This window comes from Symphodus melops, assembly GCF_947650265.1.
Source record: "Symphodus melops genome assembly, chromosome: 3".
Lineage (NCBI taxonomy): Eukaryota > Metazoa > Chordata > Actinopteri > Labriformes > Labridae > Symphodus > Symphodus melops.
In genome coordinates, this window is record NC_136693.1 from 19,777,978 (window position 1) to 19,802,045 (window position 24,068).

At 42.4% G+C, this 24,068-nt stretch overlaps 2 protein-coding genes across 5 annotated transcripts in view; both read left to right on the plus strand.

Annotated features, from left to right (window-relative positions):
- Window positions 1-98: 98 nt before the first annotated feature.
- Window positions 99-14,760, plus strand: urb2 (URB2 ribosome biogenesis homolog). 3 transcript variants are annotated; one of them, XM_079339849.1, is made up of 12 exons: window positions 99-224; window positions 754-899; window positions 1,243-1,419; window positions 1,588-2,732; window positions 3,066-3,204; window positions 3,408-5,889; window positions 6,385-6,545; window positions 6,695-6,805; window positions 8,004-8,246; window positions 10,263-10,359; window positions 12,071-12,204; window positions 14,495-14,760. In XM_079339849.1, the coding sequence occupies exons 2-12, from the start codon at window positions 774-776 to the stop codon at window positions 14,690-14,692; spliced, it is 5,013 nt and encodes a 1,670-aa protein (XP_079195975.1). In that variant the 5' UTR covers window positions 99-224; window positions 754-773; the 3' UTR covers window positions 14,693-14,760. The 3 variants fall into 3 exon arrangements, with proteins under 3 accessions (XP_079195975.1, XP_079195977.1, XP_079195976.1); XM_079339851.1 differs by lacking the exon at window positions 99-224 and adding an exon at window positions 243-474; XM_079339850.1 differs by lacking the exon at window positions 99-224 and adding an exon at window positions 496-649.
- A 5,053-nt stretch (window positions 14,761-19,813) lies between these two features.
- Window positions 19,814-24,068, plus strand: part of galnt2 (UDP-N-acetyl-alpha-D-galactosamine:polypeptide N-acetylgalactosaminyltransferase 2) — a 52,292-nt gene continuing 48,037 nt past the window's right edge. For both annotated transcript variants that reach the window (XM_079339852.1, XM_079339853.1), the window contains exon 1: window positions 19,814-20,176. In XM_079339852.1, coding sequence (XP_079195978.1) covers window positions 20,081-20,176 — 96 coding nt within the window. In that variant the 5' untranslated portion in view covers window positions 19,814-20,080. The remainder of the gene's footprint in view (window positions 20,177-24,068) is intronic.

Here is a 24,068-nt window from a genome sequence, read left to right on the forward strand (position 1 = left end):
TGAATCCTTCCGAATTTATAAACATCCGAAACACCTTTGTTATGATGAATTGAATATTATAATGATACATTTTAGCTGTTCAATGGGGTGGAAAGGAGAAATATTTCAAGGCAATGGTTAGCCGATCATGTACCTCGGTTGTTGATTGCTTTTGTCCCACCGGCAGGTTGAAAGTTGAAAGTTCGTCCTCATGTGAAAACAGGGGCACGTGCAGGTTATAAGAGGTGAGTCTGACAATTCAGTTACCTCATGTGTTATTGACTATTTTTTAGAAAGGACATATATTGGCTCAGGAATAGTGTGTTTCTTGTGTGAAGGAGAAGCAGTCACAGGAATAGTTTACTTGGACTTTAGCAGGCAGATGCTAACATGCTAGCCGCTAGCTGTAGGGTTACAGCGTGTTCAAACACATGCTATAAGAGATGAACTATTCTTAAAATATAAAATCTACAAAAGTGATTGAGAGGTCCTTTTGTACGTGTTGAGCTCTGTTAATACCTCACGTTAAAATAGAATAAGTGTTTAAAAACATGTTGTGTTGGGCTTTGTTTTGATTTTGACTGATGACCTGAGATTTGTTAGGTCTTTTATAGACTTAAATACTTTGTAGACATTTGAACAGGTTTATTTTAAGGCTCCTCCATATTTGGTGTGTCTGTCATTGTTAGATACACTACATATATTGTAAAAACCATAATTGCTTGTATTAAATGTTTGTCTGTTTGACTTTAACTCTGCTTTATATGTATACAGAGGTAACACGAGCTGCAGGGATGGCTGCCATCTACTCAGGTATCCATCTGAAACTGAAAAGTCCTCAGACTCCATGGGAGGACAAGTTAAAGTTGGCACGTTTCGCCTGGATCTCCAATCAGTGCCTTCTATCCAACAAGGAGCAGGTAACATCTGGAGTGACAAACGTCTGTGTTTAGATGATGGTGTTTATGTTGCCAGTGTCAGGAACCCTGAGAAGTTGAACATGTATTACATGTCAGAAGTGACTGTAGCATTTCATTGTATGTAAATATGTTTAATTTAATATCCAAAATCAACAGAGTGAAGACCCAGTCAATTGTTTGCTTTTACTTACCGGAAAACCGGTTTGATGTTATTATTTATTAAGCACTGTCTGGCCTTCTGCCCAACAGCTCTTTGTCCAATGTTTACATTTTGTATTTGTATTTTACAACAGTATGGGATTGTTTATTTACTCTCATTTGTCCTGACCCTTTCCTGCTGTAGGTGCTGTTGGACTGGTGCTCACACGCTTTGACAGGCTGGTACAATCGTAAGGTTGACTTTCCTGAAAACGTTCTGGAAGGACTGTGGTGTTACCTTGATGATCTGCTCCACAGCCGGAAGCTCCACACTCTTCTTAAGCAGGGCAAGACCATCACCCTGAGGCTAAACATGGCACAGGTACAGCTGCGATTCTTACCCCATACAAACACAGAGAAATGATTTTAAAGAAATCATGTTTTTTTTTACTGCATAATCACTTTATTGGTGATTAGTGTCTTCATTCTTTACAAAGCAGGACATTGTTCTAACATCTTAATTGAATACCTTTTCTCTGTTTGCCTCCAGCTGCTGCTTGACCGTCTCCAGGAGTGTTCACGTGTTGACTCTAAGTCACCGGTGTGTGTGTCCATCATATTGAGTGTGTGTCAGGGCCTTCTCTCTGCTCCTGCGCTCTCATATGTTTTCACCACAAAGTACGAACTAATGATCGATCTCCTGGCCAAGTTCTGCTCCCTGGCCTGCCTCGAGCTACAGAAGCCATTGCTTGCAGACCCCCAAACACCTGAGTCTGTCACATGTCAACATGAGGTGATGACTGAGGGTCTTGAAAGTCAGCCGACCGGTGATGTTGACAGTCCTCAGGCTGAGCCGATCACTGACACTCCTCCAGATGAGACACAGCTAGATGCTAATAAAGCCCCTCCAAAGTCAAAGGAGAACCTCAGCTCGTCTAATCTGTTTGAAGTGTTGCTTCAGGTCCTGTCGCGCTATTTGTCAGTTCAGCGACAACAAGCCAATCCTAACAGAGTCTTCACCATGGTGGCCAACCAGATGCTCCAGCCATTAGTCCTACTCCGTCAGCTGCTCACCTCTGGAGAGTTTTCACCGTCTTACACACACCTCGGTCTCCGTCAGCAGCTGTGCAGAGACATTCGCATCAAAATAGACTCCATCCTTCAGTTAGCTCTCTTCCCAAACGAACACCTGACCTCTTACAAGGAGGAGCTCCTTCCACCCAAAGAGGACTCTGGGAAACGTGGTCCTGGAGGGGCAAAAGGCCCTTTGAAGCCTGTCAGTGCAATACTTTCCAAATTGAGCTGTCAGGGCTACTGTGAGCCGCCCCTGTTCTACACAGTGAAGTCAAGCACGGTGACTCAGCTGTTTAAATTCTTCCTGGAAAGCTACGGAAAAGGGAGAGGAGACGGCGAGGAAGTGCAAAGGATGCTGTGTTTCTATTTTTTCACCAGGTTAGTCCCAGTCTTGGATGTGGATCTTGGTGGACTCCCACCGTTGCAGCAGCCAGTGTCCTCATCCTCCCCTCGTTCCCCAGAGAGCTGGAGTCTGGCTCTGCTGGCTGTGGAGTCCCTGCTCAGCCAGGCTCTGTCAGCTGATATTTATAATGTAGCAGCAGACAGGATCAGACATGGAGAGGTCCAGCTGAACTTTTACAGAGCCCTGGGACAAATGCTCTTCAACCAGGCCCAGCCAAGGTAAAATATGACACTTCACTTGAAAGATTTTCTATAGTGTTTTTTTGTTTTTATAAGGATTAGTTTAAGGCTTCTTATGCCTTTGTTTAGAGACAGGACAGTGGATAGAGTCAGAAATCGGGCAGAGAGAGAAAGTGGGGAATAACATGCTGGAAAACAGCCTCATGCCAGATTCGAACCTGGGCTGCGTGCTTGAAGGACTATAGTCTGTGCCCCTATATTTTTCATTGTGAATGTGTATTTGCATCAGTCACTTAAGGTGATGTTCAGGTGCTTTTCTTTTGCCATGGTCGTTGTCTTACACTGTCCTTTTCTTTTGTTAATCGTCTTTAGCATCCCAGCATGGTACCGCTGCTTAAAGCTGCTGTTGAGTCTCAACCACTTGATTCTGGAGCCAGACCTGGACCAGATGTTATCATCAGCCTGGGTTGATTCTGAATGCAGAGACACACGAGTGCAACGGGCTCGACAGGTCTCCGTTTATTTTTGAATGACTGTGTTGTTGTTGTTGTTTTTTTAAATTTTGATTTACGCACGTAGCTGAAAGCCGTTTGAGGCCAGGCTCACGAGATTACAGAGGAATTATGGCTGTTTACTCAACATGAAGACAAGTCACATTTTAAACATGCACAAGATCATTTTTTGACTGAAACAATGTGTGTGTGTCTCTCACAGCTCTTGGTGTGCAGCCTCCTGGAGACTTACACGAAGCTCCGTCAGCTGCCTCGCCTCTTCTCTGAGCTCTTGTCTGTGATTTGTCAGCCGGCCCTGAATGCTCTCCGCCCTCCTCTTCTGTCTGACGGCATCTCTGCCTCGCTCAGAACTTGTCTTATAGACACTCCCCCCTCCCATTGCCTGGAGATTTGCTCATTAGTGTTAGAGAGCATCAGGAGGTATATCCTACCTGACCTTGAGAATGGGGACAGAGAGGCTGAGAAGATGGAGGTTGACGGAGGAGGCGATGATAGAGGAGAGCGTAAAGACATCAAGGTGGACCAGGAGAGAGAGGACGCGTCTCTGAAGCTGTTCTCTCTGAGCCAGCTGCTACATGTCGTCATGTTTACTCTGAAGACTCTCGATAATGCCTCTCCTCTTCCCATAGTGAGGAAGAGTCAGGGGCTAATGGTGGAAATGCAGCAGGTAGTGAAGGAGCTGTTATCAAGAGAGAAAAAGACTGTAAAAAGAAACGCAGGTTCAGTTCAAATGACACAAAGAAAAAATAAGAGATTGGACCAAAAAGAGTCGGAGAAGGTTTTGGAGTTAAAAATGGAGGCGCCATGGGAACAGAGGACCCAGGAGGCTGCTCTTCTTCTCAAGTATACCTGGATGGAAGTGGACACACTCTTCAGTATCCACTGTAGCAAATACACAAGTCTTGACTCAACCCACGCAGCAGCTCAAGGGGAGGCTGAAGACCTCCCTTCAGCCGTGACACAAATACAAAGTCTTCTATCTGGTGAGATTTCACCTGCATGTCTCCAACCATCATGCAGCCCCATGGCCTGTCTGCTGTACAAGCTTCTCACTTTACAACAGACGAAGAAAGTCCTGCTCGACTCCTCTTTACTCCCTGAAGCCGACGCCGCTGCACTTCTGAGCGAAGCAGCTGGGTTTGTTTTGGCTTCATCAGAGTTTGAGGTGAGTGGAGGTGGAGAGCAGGCCTGGGATGGGCAGTTATGGAGTGTGAATGCTGGCTCCTACAAGGCAGCACACTGGTATGTAGTCACGTCCAATTTGCCTTTAATAGCCCCCTACCTGAGTGGAGAAGCTGTGGGCTGCATGGCAGATGTGCTTGTTAGTTCACTCCGCAGCAGGCAGACGGGCAGAGAGAAGGACTGTCCGCCTGGCTTTCTGACTCTCTCGCTTCTTTCATCCCAGCTTCTGCAAAGCTCCGTTCTTGCTGAGTCGCCTTCGCTTTTCTCTGCCACAGTCTGTACCCTCACTCAGAGGAGTGTTGGTGTTCTCAAGGCAGCACATGTACCCAAGGTTTCCCCGATGTTCTTGAAGTCTCATGAGGTCGGAGCTCTCACCGAAGTTGTGAAAAAAGAGACTCTCGTTGAGGACATTTTAGCCTCCTCAAAGAATGGACAAGCGTCTCTTCTTCTCACTGACGCACACAGCAAAGAGCTGGTAAACATACTGCACATCTTAACCAAACTAAACCCAGATGGGATGAACTCTGAGGATCTGTCCTCTGTATTCCTCCTTCTCTTCTTCATGCTCACCTCCACCTCTAGTCAGTCGGACCAGATGGCTTCAGACGCTCCTGAGCGTGAGGTAGACGCCGGCTTCCGAGCGGAGCTACTTAGCATCCTGACGCGTCTGCTGGAGGCCAGAAACTTTCAGAGCGTTTTGAAACTCATCCATGGTGGCACTCTGCTGCAGGCAGCCGTGTCCTCGCTCCTTTGGCAAAGCAACAACGGACGATTTAGAACCACAAGCAGTGCACTTTGGTTGGAATTAATCAAGGCAGTGCAAGGCTTTATTAGTTGCTTGGTCCATTTGATTATATCCAGAAACAGCAGCGTGAGACTCAACCTGGACCAGTTTGCCACTTATCTCTCTGAAATGGCAAGCAAGCAAACCGTGGCACCATCTTCATCGGCTGATTCAGGTAAAGCAGATCCAGGAGGGTCCACTTTGGCTCTTCATCTCCTGCTGGCCTCTCTGACCTCTTTCTCCCAGGCGATGACCTCTAACCTAGGGAAGAGCAAACAGATGGATCAAACTTTGACCCAGATGCTGACGAGAACGACTGCTGTTCTGGGACCAGTCGTGGAGTGTGTGTTGAAGCCTCACGCTGTCAGTCAGTCGGTCAGCCAGCCATCCTGCCGCCTCAGTCAGGCCTTCTTAGTAGAAGTCGTTACCATCATGCTGCACTGCGAGCTGTCTGTTCTCTCAGTGGACGGAGAGAGAAAGTTCCCCCCGAGTCACACGAGTCTCTATCAGAGCTTCTGCCAGCAAATCCTCCGAGAAATCAGTTCTGCCCACAGGCCAAAGGACTTCCTGGTTTCCTCTCTCCATTTCCTGTCAGCATACTACAAAGCAGTGATGAGGAAACGAGGAGAGGAGGAGGAGGAGGAGGAGAAGAAGGCAAAAAAAGAGTTGGAAGAGTTGTTCAAGCAGATGCTGCAGACTGTGTACAGGCTGCTCACAGGTACAGAAAAAAATAGATCCTTGACATGTGCAACTCGGTTCAATTTGAGCGATTTGACGCTTTCACGGTGTATAATACACAGAGGTCAGGGATACAAGGACAGGAGATTTAATTCGTTCTTTCCATCCTACAAGTTTTCTGATAGTGAAGTGTGTTTCGTTGAACAGCTTACTTATCATGCACATAGCTGTTTATTCTCTTTGTAAATGTCTGCTTTCAGTTAACTCTCTTCGAGGAGCAAAAGAAAACAGAAAAACATCATTCACATCAGGAAACATTTGAAACATTTTGAAATGACGCGTTTAAAACAGTCAGAATAATCAGGGCAGCTTTATATAGGTGTATACAATGACGTGGCCAATGATTCTGTGTACTCCTATTCAAAACCAGACATTATTAAAACGACTATAAGAAAGAATATATTGCTGTGTAATTGAAATGTAGTTTTTTTTTTTTTTTTTAAGTGAATGTGACCTTTTTCTCCTTTGCTTGCAGCCTCCTGGCTGTCCTCGGATGATCTTTGTGAGCTTGAGCCGGCTGTGAAGGAGCTGCTGCACCACCTTGTGGAAGAAAGCACGACAGGTCAGCTGAACCTGCTGCTCCTCCAGATCAGAGAGGGACTGGACCTGAGCGAGCTGAGGGCAGGAAACTACAGAGTGAGGCTCAATTTATTTATAACTCAAAAAACCCCCAACTATTTTCAGTCGTTGTTTCTTTTTACAGTTAATCACGTTTGTTGTTGTTGTTGTTCCACTCACCTGACGAGGACTCTTCTCCCTCTGTGTCCTCTCCTGCTGTTTTCCAGGAGGTGTTATCTGCAGTCATCATCACCAAGCTGCTGTCCTGTTGTCAGTTACCTGAGCCCTGCTCTAAAGCTCTGTGGCTCATTACACCACAGATTATATCTGCGATGGTGGTGAGAAAAACACACATTCAAATATGAGCACACTGCTTCTGGAAAGCATGCCAGGATCTGCTTCAGCATGCGTACACGCGAATAATTACAAGTTATTTGGAAATGGCTTTAAAACGCTCATCATGAACTTTGAGGATAATCTGGAAATAAACAATCCGCAGTTTCTTTTGCAGGTGGAGCTGCCTTCTTTTCTAAAATATTCTTAGTGCCATTTTCACATAGACTTAACCACACTTATTCACATTTCTGGTTTAAACATAACTATAGTTTATGCCAAGTACTCCCTTCTAAAGCCAGCACTTTGTTTTAGGCTTTAAGATTTCCTGAACAGAAATACTCCAGAATAACACAAACATAGCTTTCTTTCCTTTTTGATCGTGTTTTATAAGATGTTGTATAAAGTAAAATAATATGGATAGACTTGTCAGAAATGTTAGGACAAGCTAAGAAGTAAGAGCAGTACCATGCTGAGTGTATTTTACGGTATGCTCTTTAAATCTACATCCGTAATAATTAAAGTGACAGTTTGCTGGACGAACATGTGACAGCCGTCCTGAGTGACTCAGCAGCCAAGACGACAGTCACAGTTTGACTGACTGACTTCCCTCAAAGTGCCCCTTCATTGTAATTTATCCCATTAAGTCAATTTGTTTTCCATCAGGCGTGCTGGGTGGAGAAGACAGACAACATGGCAATCTGCTTAACCACACGCACGCACGCGCACACGCGCGCATGCTCTCACACACACACACACACACACACACACACACACACACACACACACACACACACACACACACACACACACACACACTGTACTTGAATATGCTAAGCATGCTGTTTCTCTGTTACCCACTCTCACTGTGTCCATATGTCTGTCATCTGTCTCATCGGTTGTCTCTGGATTATTTTCAAGCTTTATCTTTTCAAACGGTAACGAGGAACACCTAAAATATTCCTGTTTTGTTTGTTGTAACATGTCTCTGAGCAGCATTTCTTCGATGAATATAAAATTAGAACCGCAGTAAAATTGCCACGTCGTAGTTGTTTGTAACATGCCACAGGAGGAAAAGCAAGATAATAAATCCTTAACAGATTTAGCTGCTTCACTGTCAGCTTTATGATCATGTGTTATTAAATCTCAAAGTTGTTTTTATTATCCTCATAATTGTAACTTTTTATTTTGAATGTGTTGCAGTTCATGGTGAGATCGTCCAGTCAGGACGCCTCATTGACCCTCCCCTTTACCGTTCCTACGGTCACTTCAATGACATCACTACTGCGCCAGGGCGAAGGGCTCTTCACTAATCCCCATCATGTGATCTTGGTCCTCGGGGCTCTTCAGTCCGTGCCCCTGGATCATTTGACTCCACCCGTCTACCAGTCAGCGTTCCTGGCTGTTCATGAGGCGCTGTTTGCCATCATTCAGTGTCATCCTCAGGTACGATATGAAGATCATAAATAAAGATTCAAGAGGAGAGATGGAACAGATCGAAGGAACGTCAGGTGTAATTTGGTGGTGAAACAAGATCTTTTATGTATTCAAGAATAAAAATAGATCCAATGGGAGGGGCTGTCATGTATTCCAGTAAAGATGATTCTTTTTCTTGTAGTAGAGATGTAAATATAACATTGATTTTTGAATAATGAAGAAGGTGTTATCACACTTGGGATTGTTTCTCTTTTTCACTCTTGTTGTGTCCCACACTTGTTGAACCTAAACGTCTCCCTCTTGGGATGAAGGTTATTATAGTTGAAGACAGCTAGTTTAAATCCATGATGTAAAGACGTTTCGATATTGGTCTCTCTCTCTCTCTCTCTCTGTCTCTCTCTCTGTGTCTCTCTCTCTCTCTCTCTCTCTGTCTCTCTCTCTGTCTCTCTCTCTGTCTCTCTCTGTGTCCTGGAAGTCAGAGGATGATAACTTTGCACTGAAGGATATTGCAGCTCACCAGAGCTGCTGAATCTTGGCCAGGTCATCCAGGCTTGGCCTTGCACCCAAAGTGGGGAAAAAAGTACCTAATTTTCTTGCTGAGAGAAGATGATTAACTAGAAAATTTGAATCCACATTCCAGCCCTTACGAGGCTTTTTTTTGTTGTTGTTAAATAGTTTTACTGTGGTAATTGCTTTGTCTTTCTAATTTATAGAAACACTGACAAAGTGTAACTGCAGCGAGGCAGCTGCATTATATAAAAGAGGGCAAGATCCAGCTAACTGATATCAGATGTTTGTGAGGACAAAACAGAGCGGTGAGAGAGACACGAGGGGAACAGAGGAAGGGGGAGGACTTTTATAGAGGAAGAAAGAGGAATCAAAAGAGAAACCATAGAGACATCAGGGAGGAAGCGGTTGACGCTGTATCAAAGCCTGAGATGTGATTTGAATGTGACGCATGATGAAAAGTTAGGAAAGAGAGGAGTGAGCTGAAGAAAGGAGGTGTGATGGGACAAAGGGAGGAGGTGGAGAGGAAGGGGAGCTGGCATGCAGCATTGGTTGTCCTGGAACTGGTTTGAGTCGCTGGAAACCATTACTGAGCCCCCACCAGAGCTGGTGACATCACCACACGTTGTCTCGCTACGTCTCATCTTCACTCAGCCCACTATAGGCCTTAAACAGAGAGCCGAGAAGGAGAAAAAGTAAGAAAATAAAAGAAGCTCTTGTAGGGATCAAACTTCTTCCTCAGAAAACACTTGGGCAGGGAGTTTATGAGCTGCTCTGTTCTGACTCAAGCAGTGAAAATGATGTGACGGTTATGGCAGGACTGTTTTGTCCTAATTTGTAAAGGTCATTCAACCCTCTAAAACTCTTCAGCTGCTCCTTCAATATGGCCACATGCCTGACTAAACTAAGACAAATTAAAACATTAGAGCATACACTGTAACAGTATCACCTGAACACCATGTTTACTGCTGTAAGATGACACTCGGTTTATCCCCTCACTGCTGTAGTCAGTGAGGGGATAAATGACACCCTGAATTAATGTTTTAGAAATCATCCCATATTGTTAGGTTCTAACTAAGGTTGTTAAAGTTTTCAACCCATTAATACAAGGTGTTTTAAAATGATACTGTCTCAGACAGGACAGTGAATAGTTTTGGAAATCAGGGAGCGTGTGGGGAAGAACGCGGGAAATGAGTCACAGGCCAGACTCGAGCCGGGCCGCCCACTTTGAGGACAACAGCCTCTGCACAACCTGTGTGGTAGTATTAAAGAATTCTAAAACAAATCTTTAGTCACAATTAATCAAAAAAGCTCCTTAAAAACAGGACAATACACAATATTGGGTGCACAGGACTTATATTTGTGTTGCCATGGTATCAAAATAGGTATCAAAGTCTTGATTTGCATTGTCATATCCAAGTTCCAAATTCTGCTCTCCTGGCCACCCGAGTGCTAACACCTTTTCTTGTGTTTGACAGTATACATATATTATTGACTATTGACTTGTTGTGTGTCTAGGTGATGTTGAACGCAGCTCCGTCCTTCTTAAACGTCTTTCATCGTCTGCTAGCGTCCATCATGCAGGAGGGTCGACAGAGGGGAGACAATGACACAGGTGACACCGACAAACTCTCCAAAAAGACTCTTTTATATGAGCTGAACTTCATGTAAGGAGGAGATTTTGCATTGCATAGCAACATTTGTGTCGATGGTTTTGAGGTTGAACCTTTAGAAGAAGCAGGTAGATCAGTTTAAATACAGAGAACACAAATCAAGAGTCACATTTACAATAATATCCAGGTGTGGAACATTGTTTGGCCTCAGACACCTTCATTTATTCCATGGGTCAAACGTGTTTTTACAGTCTACCCAAACCGACGTACTTAACCATGTATTTTGAACACTTTGTTTCCCTAGTCTGTCTACAAACTCCCCAATTATGAGAAAAGTCCATCCTCTCCGACTTTTGCCTGCTCCACTTTTCAGATTGTGTGCTGAAACAGTCTGTTTGGAGATTTTCCCTTTGTGACATCACAAAGGGCAGTAACCCCTCCCCCTAACATTCCCAAAGCTAAGTGTTTGTTCTGCTCTCTAAGGCCTTGTCCACACATAGCCAGGTTTTTGTAAAAACAAATATCCTGCACCCTCCATCTATAAAAAAAACTTATATGCACAAAACCTTGTTTTTAGAAAAAACTTCATCCACACGTAACCGCAGAAGTGCGTTTTTAAGCACATTCATACTGTTTCCGAATGTAAACACAGGTCGCATATGTGACGTAAGAACATATTTTGTCGCAGGCAGTGGCGTTTCGAGACGCAAAACCACTATTGACGTCCACATGCAAACGCATAAACGGAGAATTCGCAAATCTTCACTTTGGTCGGAGGTTTTTTACAGCTTCGTTTTTGATGCCGTAAATCTGCGTTTTCGTGTGGATGAGAGGCCAAAACGTAGAAAAATATCTTAGTTTTGTGAGATACCTGGCTACATGTGGACGGGGCCTGAGTCTGCCCTCTCACATTTAATACTAGGGCATGGCACATGAAAGCCCAGGCTACTAAAGCCCTTACAGTAAAGGGCTGGTTTGAAAACATCTCAAATACATTTAAAGCTACAGACACAGAAACAGCCTGTTCTGAGCAGGGCTGAGATAAAGGGTTTATAGGCAGGATTAAATTCAGGAGGAGAGTGGATTTACAACGAGAAAAACATGTTCTGGGGAAACAAATTTAAAGTTGTTGACGTGAACTCCGACCTGAAATATGATTTATGCTGTGAAAAATTGAAAGAGGACATTTTATAAGACAATATAAGATTTAAGGCACTGGTGGAACTTGTATTGAATTTGTTTTATTTCCAAGTACGCTTTCTTTCACAGTTGCTTATATTTACTTAACAGCACCTCAGATATAGAGAAATGTTCAAACAGGGAGTGTTTACAATCAGAAACACATTTTCAGTCTAAATTGCCTGTAAACTGTAGACATCACAGAACCTTAGCTTCGTCAACACAGATGAAATGTTTTTCAGAAGCCAGTGGATCTGCATTTTAAGCAAGCTGTGGACTTATCTGTAGTTCTCTGAGCTCCTTTTTTACTTTACGTGCATACTGTTTCCTGTTCTCTTAGAACCTCAATTATTCAAAATGAAACATTTAAAGCATTGATAGCACATTGATGCAACAAGAGTGCCACAAAAGTGAATTAAGCCAAAGGGAAGCATAACTACGAAGACTTGGACGTGAAGCCCTCTGTGTGTCTAGAAATGAGGTCAAAAAAGACTTAAAGCCAGAATGAATTGACATGAATCTCTGTTTTCTAAGGTCCCGACAGTGACGTGTATCTGCAGTGCTCCAGATTGATTGAGAGGATGTACTCTCACATCGCTGCCACGGCTGAGGGCTTCACCACACTGTCAGCCTTCATGGTGGCTCAGTATGTCACAGAGCTGCAGAAGGTACACACACAGACGCACACACACACACACACACACACACACACACACACACACACACACGAAAGAGGCAGCAGGATCTCAGCTGATCCTTTGATCCACACTAGTTTGTCGTTTAGCTGGCATATTTTATCGAGTGACGGGATGCTGACGCTCAGGAGCAGAGAGGGTTGGGGGGAGTGTTTCTATTGGCCGAATGGTTGATGTTCACAGATCAGAGCGAGCAGGTCCAGGATTACTGTAACTCTGAGTTTTGGATGAAACTTCAGGCTGGATGTTCCCTCCAAGCAGTGAGTCACGTCTGGCTGGTGAACGCGGCTCCTCTCTGCTACCAGACTGCATTTACTGAGGCGCCAAGCTGACTCAGCAGTTTCCAGTAGTGTCGCACGTTGAGAGAAAGACAGGCGGACCAACTGAGAGACAGAAGCAGAGAGAAAGAGGTGTCTGTTGTTCTACTGCCTATGAGTCATGTAATCATCGTAAATTAGAGTTAAATTGTTACTTACCTGGACATCTTTGTAATTAGAGGTCATTTAGCCATCTCTGCTTCACAATAGTTTATACTGACTCATAGTCTGACCTGAACTTTTTGAGCATCAGACAGGACTGGTGTTAGTCGAAACGTTGAGTTTTGACGCTGCTTTAGTTTGTGAACTGAAGCCTTTAGCTGTTGCCTTTTTATATTTAACAATTTGAAAATGCTATTGTATTAAAAATGTTATTAATAAAGCCTCCAATACTTCATCATCAAATATTTTAAACTTTGTCCAACTCATGATAGACAGAAAAAAAGGGGGGAGAAAGTTATACTATTAGGAGAACTCAAAGTAGGACTGAGATAGCTCTGATTGTCTCCTCAATGAAACCTAATTGTTTGTTTTATTAATGATGTGTAAGAAACAACATATTCAGTTTACTTTTACAGAAATCGTTCACATTCCAAAACCAAACAGAGAATGATTTAGACTTGAACCGTCTCCACCCTACAACTGCACTACAGGTGTTGGAGTACTGCAAACAGACTCACATGACCTTATAAATGTACCTTTTATTTAAATGTACTTAACACGGATCCCATCTTCATTTTAGGCTGCTAACAGACACGACGTGAGTAGGTGTAAGGCAAGTTTATTTCTGCAGCACATATATTTTAGCAACAAGGCAATGCAAAGGGTTTCACAAAAGACATTAAAAGCATCAGGACAGGAAACGTAACATCAGGTTGAGGAGACAAAATCTTCAATAAGCTAAACACTACGTTGTGTGTCATGACAAACACCTTTGGTAGTTTGTTGTTTGGAGTGAACCAAAGGCTACATAAGCTATTTATAAAATACAAGATAGACAGTTTATAGAGCACCGTCCGTCACGTTCTAACAACAACATCAGGCGTCTAAAGGTCGGACTGCCGCTCACTTTAAGCTCTAAAAAACTGCTCCATGAGACGTCTTCTGCAGTCAGTGATTTGTTTACAGAAAGTAAATATGTTTTTTACTTGAATGTGAAGCACGTCACAGAAACGGGGGGTTTATTTTATAATTGAACAGACTCACACACTTTGTGATCATGTGGTTGGAGGACTGCTTCAGCTCACTGTTCAGATCAGCCGGTCGTAGCGTGTAGCATGTAGCGTGTAGCGTGTGGTCCTGTGACAGATGGCTCGACACTGTTGAACTTTCTTGTCATGTTTGCTTCACTGAGAACAAGAGTCACTGTTTGTCCATTGTGTTTGCATGTGCATCGTCATAGATAGGAGGTGTGTTTACCTTTCCGATAGGAGTAATAATGCACATACAGTAGATCTGGTTGTATGGGTATTATTGAGTACTGTACTGGATACAATAGGAGGAAGATGAATAAAAGTGATCATCAGTGACAGGCGGCCTTTGTGATCCTTTGCATTAACAAACGTTTTATCAGGATAGATGCTGTTGTCTGTCATACAGTGCTGCTAACACACACACAAAAAAGCAGAAAGCTTTGAATTGTTATAAATAAATGATTAACTCTTCCAGCACGTTTATTATAAACTGGTATTTTGTCCCTCGGCTGTTTGTAGACAGACGTTTTTTGCCTTTAATGGACAAGAAAGAGAAAATCTTTCTTGTTAAAGTAAAGGGGGGAAATAAAGAAGTGTAAGACAGGAACAGACAGATCTCTGCTGCCTGTTGATGGAGGAACACAAACATGGTGATTTGAACAGTGTTTGACTTCTGAATATTCCGCTTGTGTTTGCCATATTTTCACTTCCTGTTTCATTTCTCCTCCTGCTCTTTTCCTTTCACTTCTCCAGGTCACTCTGCGGCCTAACATCAAGCAGCATCTGACAGAGGGGATCTATCGGATACTGGACCTGTGTATGGAGCAGGATATCAAGTTTCTTACTGCCGGACTGCAGATGGGAGTCAGGGAGGTGTTCAATGAGCTGTACAGCAGCTACACACACTATCACAAAGCACAGAGGCAAGGAGAAGACAAGTACACCGTTTGAACTCCCACAATGAGCACTGTCCATCTTTGCCTTGGTTTTCAATAAAAACCTTTTTTTATATCCTTAAAGACTGTGGATTTTTGTACATTTCTGAATTTGACAGCATGCCACATCATGTTGAGTTTTGAATACATCAAGCTGAAAATAATTGACAGTCAAGGGAGACTAAATCGCTTTAAAATGTCTTTTGCAATGCCTGATGTGTGTGTTTATAGGTTATATATGCAGTTACTGTGAGATATTGGTTGTCTGCAAACACAAAGCTATCAACTGGTGGAAGTCTAATATACACATACAGCTCCTGTGTGACTGAAGCTATTTGTCAGGAGGCACATTGACTTCTTAAACCTTCACACAGTGATGGAAAATAAAACAGATGATCTCTCTCTCTACAGCCCTGAAAATGGTGTGTAAAATGTTTATTTTGAAATGTAAAGAATATGGATTTAAAATGTACATTTAATTCAGTGAATTGCAATAAAAATAGGGTTAGACTACGTGTGAAATGTACTAAATCCCTTCTTAGCAGCCGTCTGTTTTATTTATTTAAAAGACTCCATACTCTGTCATGGACACTTTGCTGTCATTTGAAAAAATGTTTTAGATTCATAGAAGTCAGAAAGTTGTCAGGTTTCACATGGAGAAAAACTTTCATTTGAGCACTTAAAATATCTGTGGCTGTTGAGTGATTTATTTACTGAGACAGGCCAGTGAATGTCTGAAGTAACTCTTTGGATTTACTACACATTCTGGATTTACTACACATTCTTCTTAAAATGAACACAAGCCTGAAGAACATGAACACAAACCTTGAGGATGAGAACACTTGTTTAAATAGAATATTTTTTCTGATGAAAGATGGTTTCCTTTAGTATATGCTAACGTATGTGTTATTGTGTGACAGCCGTCTGGTCTCCGGTGGCTTTATGTTTGAGATCAATGAAACTTAGCAGTTTGATTTTCTTTTCATCAATGAACAGAGCTGTGAACTAATAAACACCTGGCAGTGGAAGCTTAGAGTTTTTGTACTTTAAAGGGATTATCATTTAAAAAAACATTGTATATAAAATGAATTTAAAACGGTCATCAAAAAGTATGTAATCCTGTTTAACAATCAGAGATTTTCATTACTGCTGAATGAAACACGTAAAGATCAGGGGGTTTAATGTACTGGAGGTTTAACACTTTAATGTAATATTTCAGTGAAGAGAATTTAAAACATTTTATTTAAACATGCAGAAGTACATGTCATAAACGATGTCCCTGCCCTCCCCCCACATAACACAGACTCATCAGCCTCACAGTCAGAAAACATCACAGTAATGTGAAGGCAAAAACGGTTTCTAACTCTCAGTGGACTTTAAATGTATTTTCCCTCATACACTCTTTGTACATTTTGTGTTTTTTATTTTTCTTTACATTTGTAATTGCTTCTCATATTTTCTTTTATTGAAGTACTTGTTATCTTTGCACCAAGACGTATTCTCCGTATATGTAAATGTACTTGGCAATAAAACCGATTCTGATTCTATATAAATTGTAACATGGTTCAAGAAAAGGAGGACGGTGAATTTAACCTTTCGTCCCTTTAAGAACTTTTTAAACTCAGTAAAAGCTTCAAGAATCAGCAATTTAGTTCAGAGTTCAGAAAAGAACTTGCTTACGTTCAGACAGTACACTACAGATCCCAGAAAGGTGTGACACGTTTGGTTTTAACCCCTCTGTCCCCAGTTCAGTCCTTATCAAAACAGTTCAACTAAAGGCGTCTTTAGTATTTCCCAATGTTCCCTTCCAGTTTCTACAGAAACAAGAAGCTAGTTTGTGTCCCCACTGTGGTTTGCAAAACAGCAGCTGATTTATTATTGACCCTTATCAGATGAGAACAACTCAAAGAAATGTCTCAAATGAAGGTTGTGTGAAACTCGGAGAACCAACAATAAAGCTTAAGGTTGAGTTTTCATGCCTTCTGTTTAAGTAGCAAACTAATAGTGAGATACCAGACTTGTGGTCTTAGTAAGTGCCTTACTAGCTTGTTTCCTGTTCCCTAAGTGAGTCATGAAACTGCTGGTATGCGTCTCTGTTGGAGGTCTGTGCAGTAGGAAACACATTGGTCCTGTTAGCAGAGCAGTCTAACAGCGTGCATGACAGCCTGAAAAATGCATTCATTTGTTGGCAGCAGTTCTTCTCGTTCAGCAAGTTTTGCAATCCTCTGCGCTCAGCTCATGTTGAAACTCCTGTACATTGACATGCTGGGCTTGTGTCTCGCTGGCACGTCATCATAGGGTTACTTGTGACTTTAATCTTCTTTTTTTTTAAACAACTTTGCTTCCCCAAGCCTTCAACCACTGCTGAACTGAAAGTGTTTAACATATTTTCGTCGTGATTACAGAACATGTGTTTGACGTAATAAACAAAAAAAAAAGGTGCACTGTGTTAAATTAAAGACACTTCAATGGGCAGAATAATTCAGGATCAGAAATCTGCTGTTCAATCTTTATAGAATATGGAAGCCCCAGGTGGACATACTGGGCAGCTGTGGGTCAGCTGGTCCTCTCTCAACTGAAAGGTTGGGGGTTTGATCTCCAGCTCCTGTGGCCACATGTCGATGAGTAGTCACAAGACTCAAAAAGTGCTACAAGCTCAAATCCATTTGACTTTCAAGTCCAGTGATAACAAGTTTCTTGAAACCTTGAGCAAATGAAAATAAACTCATTATCATGACAAAACGAGCGTTGTGTTCCCAAAATAACGAGATAAAAAAGGTAAGGTCTCAAGGACTCAAACCAAATGTACTTGTCACAGGAATATGAAGTAAAATACAATGTGTGGATGCATGTCCTCATAAATACAAAACATATGGTAATTTATCTTTTTCTGACAATGCTTTGTGCAGCCTTCATCAAAACTAAACTTTCACACAGATAGAAAAAACACAAGAGGTTTTCACTTCCTCAGCTGGTGTGATTTTGTCTTTCATTCTGTTAAAATTGATCAAATTAATGAGGCCTTTGGAACTTCTTTGGGTACGATCTTGAAATGTTCCTTCTTTCATGTGTGGCTGGTGTTAAAACATATTTCCTTAAAATCTACAAGCTTGCCTTTTTAATCAAATCCATCTATTCTTGGAGACTGCCATGGTATTATTCTTACACAGTGGGAAAGTATGTTTGATTTACAGCATATTTAGTGGGACTTTTTTTTTTTTACATACATAAAGATGATACACACGCTCAGTCATAAAAAGGACTTGTTGCCTCCTCACTCTATTTCTGGCAGAGGTCTTGAAAGCCAAACTGACACTCTTCAGGGGTAATTTAAGACGCTCGTAATAGTTATTCAGGACATCCGAGGCAAAGGGCGAAAGATAAAACCCTCTTTCCCCCTTGTGCTGCTAAATGTGCACATCTGTTTCTCTGCGTCTTTCTCCTCCACCCCCTCTCTCTCTTTCTCTTTCACACACCGCCGTTTAACTTCCACCTATCCGTGCTCAAACACAACTGTAGGTAACATAAACACTCTCTTCAGACCACCGCAGAGAGAGAAGCGATGAATAAATGTGTGTGTGTGTAATACTTATGGGACACTCTTTGGAGTGAGGCGCAGCACAAAGTGTGTATTGAGAGTATTTTACTTGGGCTGTGAGGCATGCTGCTTTTTAGTTAAAATCACATTTTCTTTGCAGTTAAAATGGGAAATGTCAGAGATGACGAACATGAACTAGACCTCTCAGATTAGTCGAAAGCTCTCAGAGAGGTTTTATCTTAGTACCACATGCCACTAAGTATTCTATTTGCGCTGTGATTTCAACAGTGATTTCCTCATGAACATTTAGAGATTTTCTGAATGAATCTATTAAATACTTGTTTTCTGATGCTTAGAGACCCTGTAACCGTCTAAAAAATAGCCACTGAGTCTTGCGCAAACACAATGAGGTAAGAAGTAAGAACCGTCTGAATCAATTAGACATTTTCAGTATTTTTAGTTTGAAAAGGGGATAGACTATGATTCTGTAAAAAAAAAGGATTAATTTTTAGTTACTTTTTGTTTTCTACTTTAATTTCTTCTCTTGTTGCCTCACGTCAATCAAATCAGCTGTGATTCATCAACCAACTGGTGAGTGATAATGTTTTTTTAAACATTTAAAAAACTAAAAAGGATAAAGGACAGGGTATGTGTAGGCTAGCCTACTGTAGAAGTTTCACTCAATTTTCACTTGTTTCCTTCCACTCTTATTCCATGAGTTCTTTTCTTCTTCTTTTTCTCTCATGTCTACATTTATATTCTCTGATCTTTCATTCTTTTCAAATTAGGAAGTTCTGGTTCGCATTAAAGGGGGAAGGAAAACAAGAGGTAACAACAGCAAGCAAACAATATTGGAACAAATAGGACAAAGGAAGGAAGGAGAGCGAAGCAGGAAAGATAGGATGGGGAAGGAAGGAAGAAAGGAATGGGGAGGACGAAGAAATGGGGAAAGGAGCAGGAAAAATAGAAGGGTGGGAGGGAGGCAGAAAGAAAGAAATGGGACAGAAGCAGCAAAGATAGGAAGGATAGAGAGGTGGAAGGAAAGGAAGGAAGGGAAAGGGGAATGTGAGAGAAGAAGGAAGGAAGGAAGTAGGCAACGTATGAGGAAAGAAGGGGGAAAAAGCTGAGAATAGTCAAGAAAGAAAGAAAAAGGCAGGAAAATAGGAGGGTCAAGGGTAAGATAGCAAATAAGGATGGAATGAAGTAAGAAACAAGGAGAGGAGGAATAGAAATGAATGAATGAAGCAAAATAAAGGAAAAAAGGGGCTAAAGCGACAGTCATGAGGCCTCTGGTTGTGTCTGTCTTTGCTCAGTTGGCTCTGAAGCAGACAGCAGCCTCTGTTTTCTCAGTCATGCACTCTTGTTGGTTAAACTTGGGTTAAAGCAGTCTATGGGTTAAAGTGACTCTGGCGCCCCTGGTGTCTCATCAAAGCAAGCGCAGCTCTTGACAGACAGTGAAATCATGTAGCAAGAAGATGATCACAGATGCTCTCTATCACACAGCTCCTAAAGCTACACAACTGATATTTAACAACTAACATTTCCTACAGAGACTGACCCCACCCCCTGTTCTTGGCTTTAGCACAGAACCGCACGGCACGGCACGGCTCGACTCGCTGGCTGGACTGGCCCTCCTCCCGGGCTGCCTGAGCCGGTGTTTGATTGGATTAGAGTATGCTAGCCTTTGCCCTCTAACCTCGCTGATGTTGGCTGGCTGCTTCCTGCTCCCACCGCTCCCCCTGACCGACTGACGAATCCCGCAGAAGACGCCCCGAAGAAGCGCCCTGCTCGGACACAGCCGACCGGGACGAGCCGCTGCTACAGACACAAGACGGAGAAGAGGAGGACGACAAACAAGGGACAGCCATGCGGAGGAAATCGAGGATATTGTTGTGTTTTGCGGTGCTATGGGTGCTGGGGATAGCCTACTATTTCTACTCGGGAACAGCGTTGAGTCGAAAGGTAGGATTTCTGTTCCTCGGCTGCTTTTTCTGCCGACTCCGTCGCCGTGTCCGCGTGCGCGTTTTTCTTCCAGGACAAAGCGAAGATGGAGCGCCTTGATTTGACGATCACTTGCTTTTCGGGGCTCGGTTTTGATGCTGTGAAGAACAGGATAAAGGGCCCGCTAGTGTCAGTGGACAGGCATTGATTTGGTGGAGATGAGTGTGGACAAGGCAGCAGGGTAGTTGGGCTGGCCGGTCGGCGTGCACGGACCTCCCGCTGTGCCGGTGAACGGAGCACGTCCACACCGGGCTGCGTACTAACAAGTGTAGTGTTGTGGTGCCGGTTCCTGATCAGATTTTACGGTGGAAGCATGCAAAGAGGTTGTTGTTAAAATAGGGCTGCTGGCCTGGCTCACAGGGCCGGGGGTGGTGGTGGTGGTGGTTGGGGAGGAGGGGGGGCCGAGCCTATAGAGCACCGAGAGCACGTCAGCACAAGTTAGTGCTGCTGCTCTGCTGCTTCGAGAAACGAGCAGAGATCAGGAAGTATGTTGTTTCATATTGACTTCAGTGACATCAACCTTGGTGTGAAAATGTGTTTTAAAGGAATTTTAACTGATAAAGCACTCTCGTCCTACTTTGGGAACAAAGCTGCCCTTTAACTCTGAGGACGTGTTAAAACATCCTTAACACGTTTTTCTTGATGTAACTGATGTTAGGCTGCTTGCCCTATTAACTCAGCGCACAGTTTGTAGGCTATTGAAGGCAAGAGCAGGAACCACAGCCTATTTGACTGATGTGACTACCATTTAATCAAATGTTCTCATGCAAAAAAGCCAAACATTGGATGACTTTACTTTAGTTAAGATGCAGTGAATGGAAAATTGAAAAGGCACATCCATGCCCAATTCTGCCCATTGACCTTTTTCACCTTTCCCTGATTCTGATTTGCAGCTATGTTAGAAACACCTTTCGACATAGATCAATACAATTCAACAGCAACCCAGGGTGTAGCTTCCTTAAAACATAAACTGAATGAACACCTTGGTCATGAGGGTTTATGACTAGACAGTAGAATTTGACTTTTCTATGTCATATGATGGCTATTTATTAAACTAAAAATTTTGTTTAGTCCATTTCGTACACTGTATCACCTGTATTTAGCTGATGTTCTCCTCAGTGTGTCCGTAAAGCTGGTTCACAACGTGTGCAGTTGTGGTGATCTAGCCTAGAAGCTGGTGATTTTCATGTTGTGTATGTGGAGCCAGGGATTCCAGTCATAATGTACCAGGCCTGTACATGCTGTAGTATGCATACTACTGTTGGATTTGAATTGCCATGAACCTGGCTGACTGAGAACTTTTTCAGACACGTCATGCTTGACATGTAAGTTAAAACTCCTCCAGGTGTTGGAGACTTATCATCATACACACCGTGTGTGTGTGTGTGAAGAAGGAGAGCAACTGCGCACAGTGACTTGATTGTGTTTGGATCATCCAGGCTGAGCTTACTTTGTGTGTGAATGTGCCAGTGCTGATGTGGGCCGGTGTGTAACCTCCTGCAGCTTGTAAGTGTGTGAGGTGATCTGCGTGGGTGGTTGTGTGCACAGTACATTCCCTCTATTACCCCTCTAGACTTGGTTGTGAGTGTGTGTTTGTGAGAAAGGCCTGTGTGTGTTCCACCTGTCTCTTGTCTTGTCCTATCTGTCTCTGTGTGTTTGCTTTGCTCCAGTCAACCAGAGCAGCCCTTTTACTTTTCCATTAGGCTGATAGTTCCCTCTCTCTCTGTATTTGTGGTTGTCAAGGGGGTCAAAGTGGCACTCCATGATAAGCAACTTTCTCTGGAGATGGATTGCAGGCTGCATTAATGTGGAGCCTGGATTATGGGCTACACCTGGCTGCTGTTTACCCAGAGAGAGGGAGAGAGAGATTTAATCTGTTTTAACAATGGTGCTGCTGCACAGGTAAATTGTTGTTTTCCATCAAATCATCCTCCACTTTGAAGGAGTTGAAAGGTTTAATACATTATCCCACTGCCATGAGAAAAAATCTTTTTTTATAGCTGCTTCTTTTGTGACTTTTTCAAAAGCACTCGAGTCTCACCCGAAGTGAAAGAAGGCAGTTCAATCAACAATCATTTGTATTAGTTAAAATTAAAGTCCTCCAATAGATTAAATGCTCAGTCAAAAAGAGAATGTAACATTTGAGTTATTTTGGGCTATTGGAGACCTTTTAAAAAGCCCACTGTGATGATGGTCTAAACTCAAGTCTTCAAAAAAAAAAAAAGGTTTGAGAGTTGAGTAGAGAATGAAAGTTGAGTTCAGTTTTTTTTTTTGCTTGCTTGAAATGTATAATAGAAAATCTTGCTGAGTCTTGCCTAAGTCAAGTTCCTCTACCGAAGTTTAAGATTGTGAATAATCTTCTAGATCCAGGGAACAACCGTATAACATGAAATTCTATTTGATCAAACTTAGATCCAGAGCTTCAAGAGTTCAATGCAAGAATGTCTCTTTTTTTTTTTTAATGGTGGCATAAGCCCCAAAGAAAAGTAAAACACAGCATGAAAACATCTGAAGAATAACTGTAGGTCTTTATAGATTACAAATTGTGATAAATTGATTCTAATAAAAATACCAAGGGGTTAATTTTCTGTAAATCATCGAATCCTTCCAGTACTTCTGATCCGGCAACAAACTTAAAGTTAAATAAAAAGTTCCTTCCTGTTTCGGTTCAGTTCTTTTTTGTTTTGGCAGACAGGTAAAATGAAAGGTTGGGTTTAGAATATCAACAGTACTAAAAGGTCTCAAAATATGGACAATAGATTCTCTTTGTATGTTTAAAGTGTGAATATCAAATCTCCTAAAATCCTTCATGAGTCAGAGTCACAAGTGTGGACTTGTAGATGTCTGGTTAAAGTGGCACAGAGGAAATGTACAGTAAAACACAGCTAAAGAATTTATTCATTGACAATAATAAAAGTTGTTTATATCCAGCACACATTTGAACTTTTCCCAAACGTCTGCATCCATCAATCGAGCTCATACATGGACATGTTGTGTCATTACTGCCTGTAAGGAACTGTGTTGAATACAGGGTCCAGCAGCTCTGTGTCTCACTCTCTCACGGCAGCTGATTCAAAAAATCCACATCTAAAAAATCTAAAGGACCGTGTCTCTGCCAGAGGGAGTGACTTCAACGAGCTCGTCTGCTCTGTCCTACTCCCATGATAGCGTGAGCAGCATTTCTACCGTTCGTTTCAGCTCTACAGTATGCTGTTTGGGAAAGTGTCCTCTGGTTTGAGCTTTTATTACTGACACTTTTGGAACACAGTGTCAGTGCTAATATAATGGTTTCCTTTGCAACATTTAATATCCTTATTTCTGACAAAGTTATTGCAACTATTCTTACATGCCTTTAACAGTCCAGAGCAAAATGGTACGCTCCTGATATTTTATTATAAATTTAGAGCTGTCACTGCTGTAAAAGTTTGTCTTATGTGTGTACACGGTATTAATGACTGGTCTGGGGAGTTTCTCAGGTTTACTGCCCTGAATGGCGAGAACCTGCGTCATAAAATGAGAGTACACGGGCTGGAACCTGGTTGGTTTAGCGCCACATTGAGAAAGTGTAACTCCGTTTTTTTGTGGTTCTCGGCTGCAGAATAAATTGAGACTTTCACTATCTTCTTGTAATTCTGCATTTTCCCCTCTGGAGATAAATACAAGTATTTCTGATTTATGGAAAGTCATAGAAATATTGCTTTCGTACTGTCTGCCTCTTGGCATCTTTCTGTGATACTCTCTCCACTTTCCTTCTCCTGCCTAACACGATACACAATGTTATAAATGACAGGAAACTTAAGGAATACCCAGCTAACTTTATACAAACCCATATGCTCATTGTTGAACACAGTAG

Coding starts and splice junctions, on each gene's coding strand:
- urb2 (XM_079339849.1), top strand. CDS start 774: ATGGCTGCCATCTACTCAGGTATCCATCTGAAACTGAAAAGTCCTCAG. Junction 6,806..8,003: donor AGATTATATCTGCGATGGTG/GTGAGAAAAACA, acceptor AATGTGTTGCAG/TTCATGGTGAGATCGTCCAG. Junction 8,247..10,262: donor TCATTCAGTGTCATCCTCAG/GTACGATATGAA, acceptor TTGTGTGTCTAG/GTGATGTTGAACGCAGCTCC.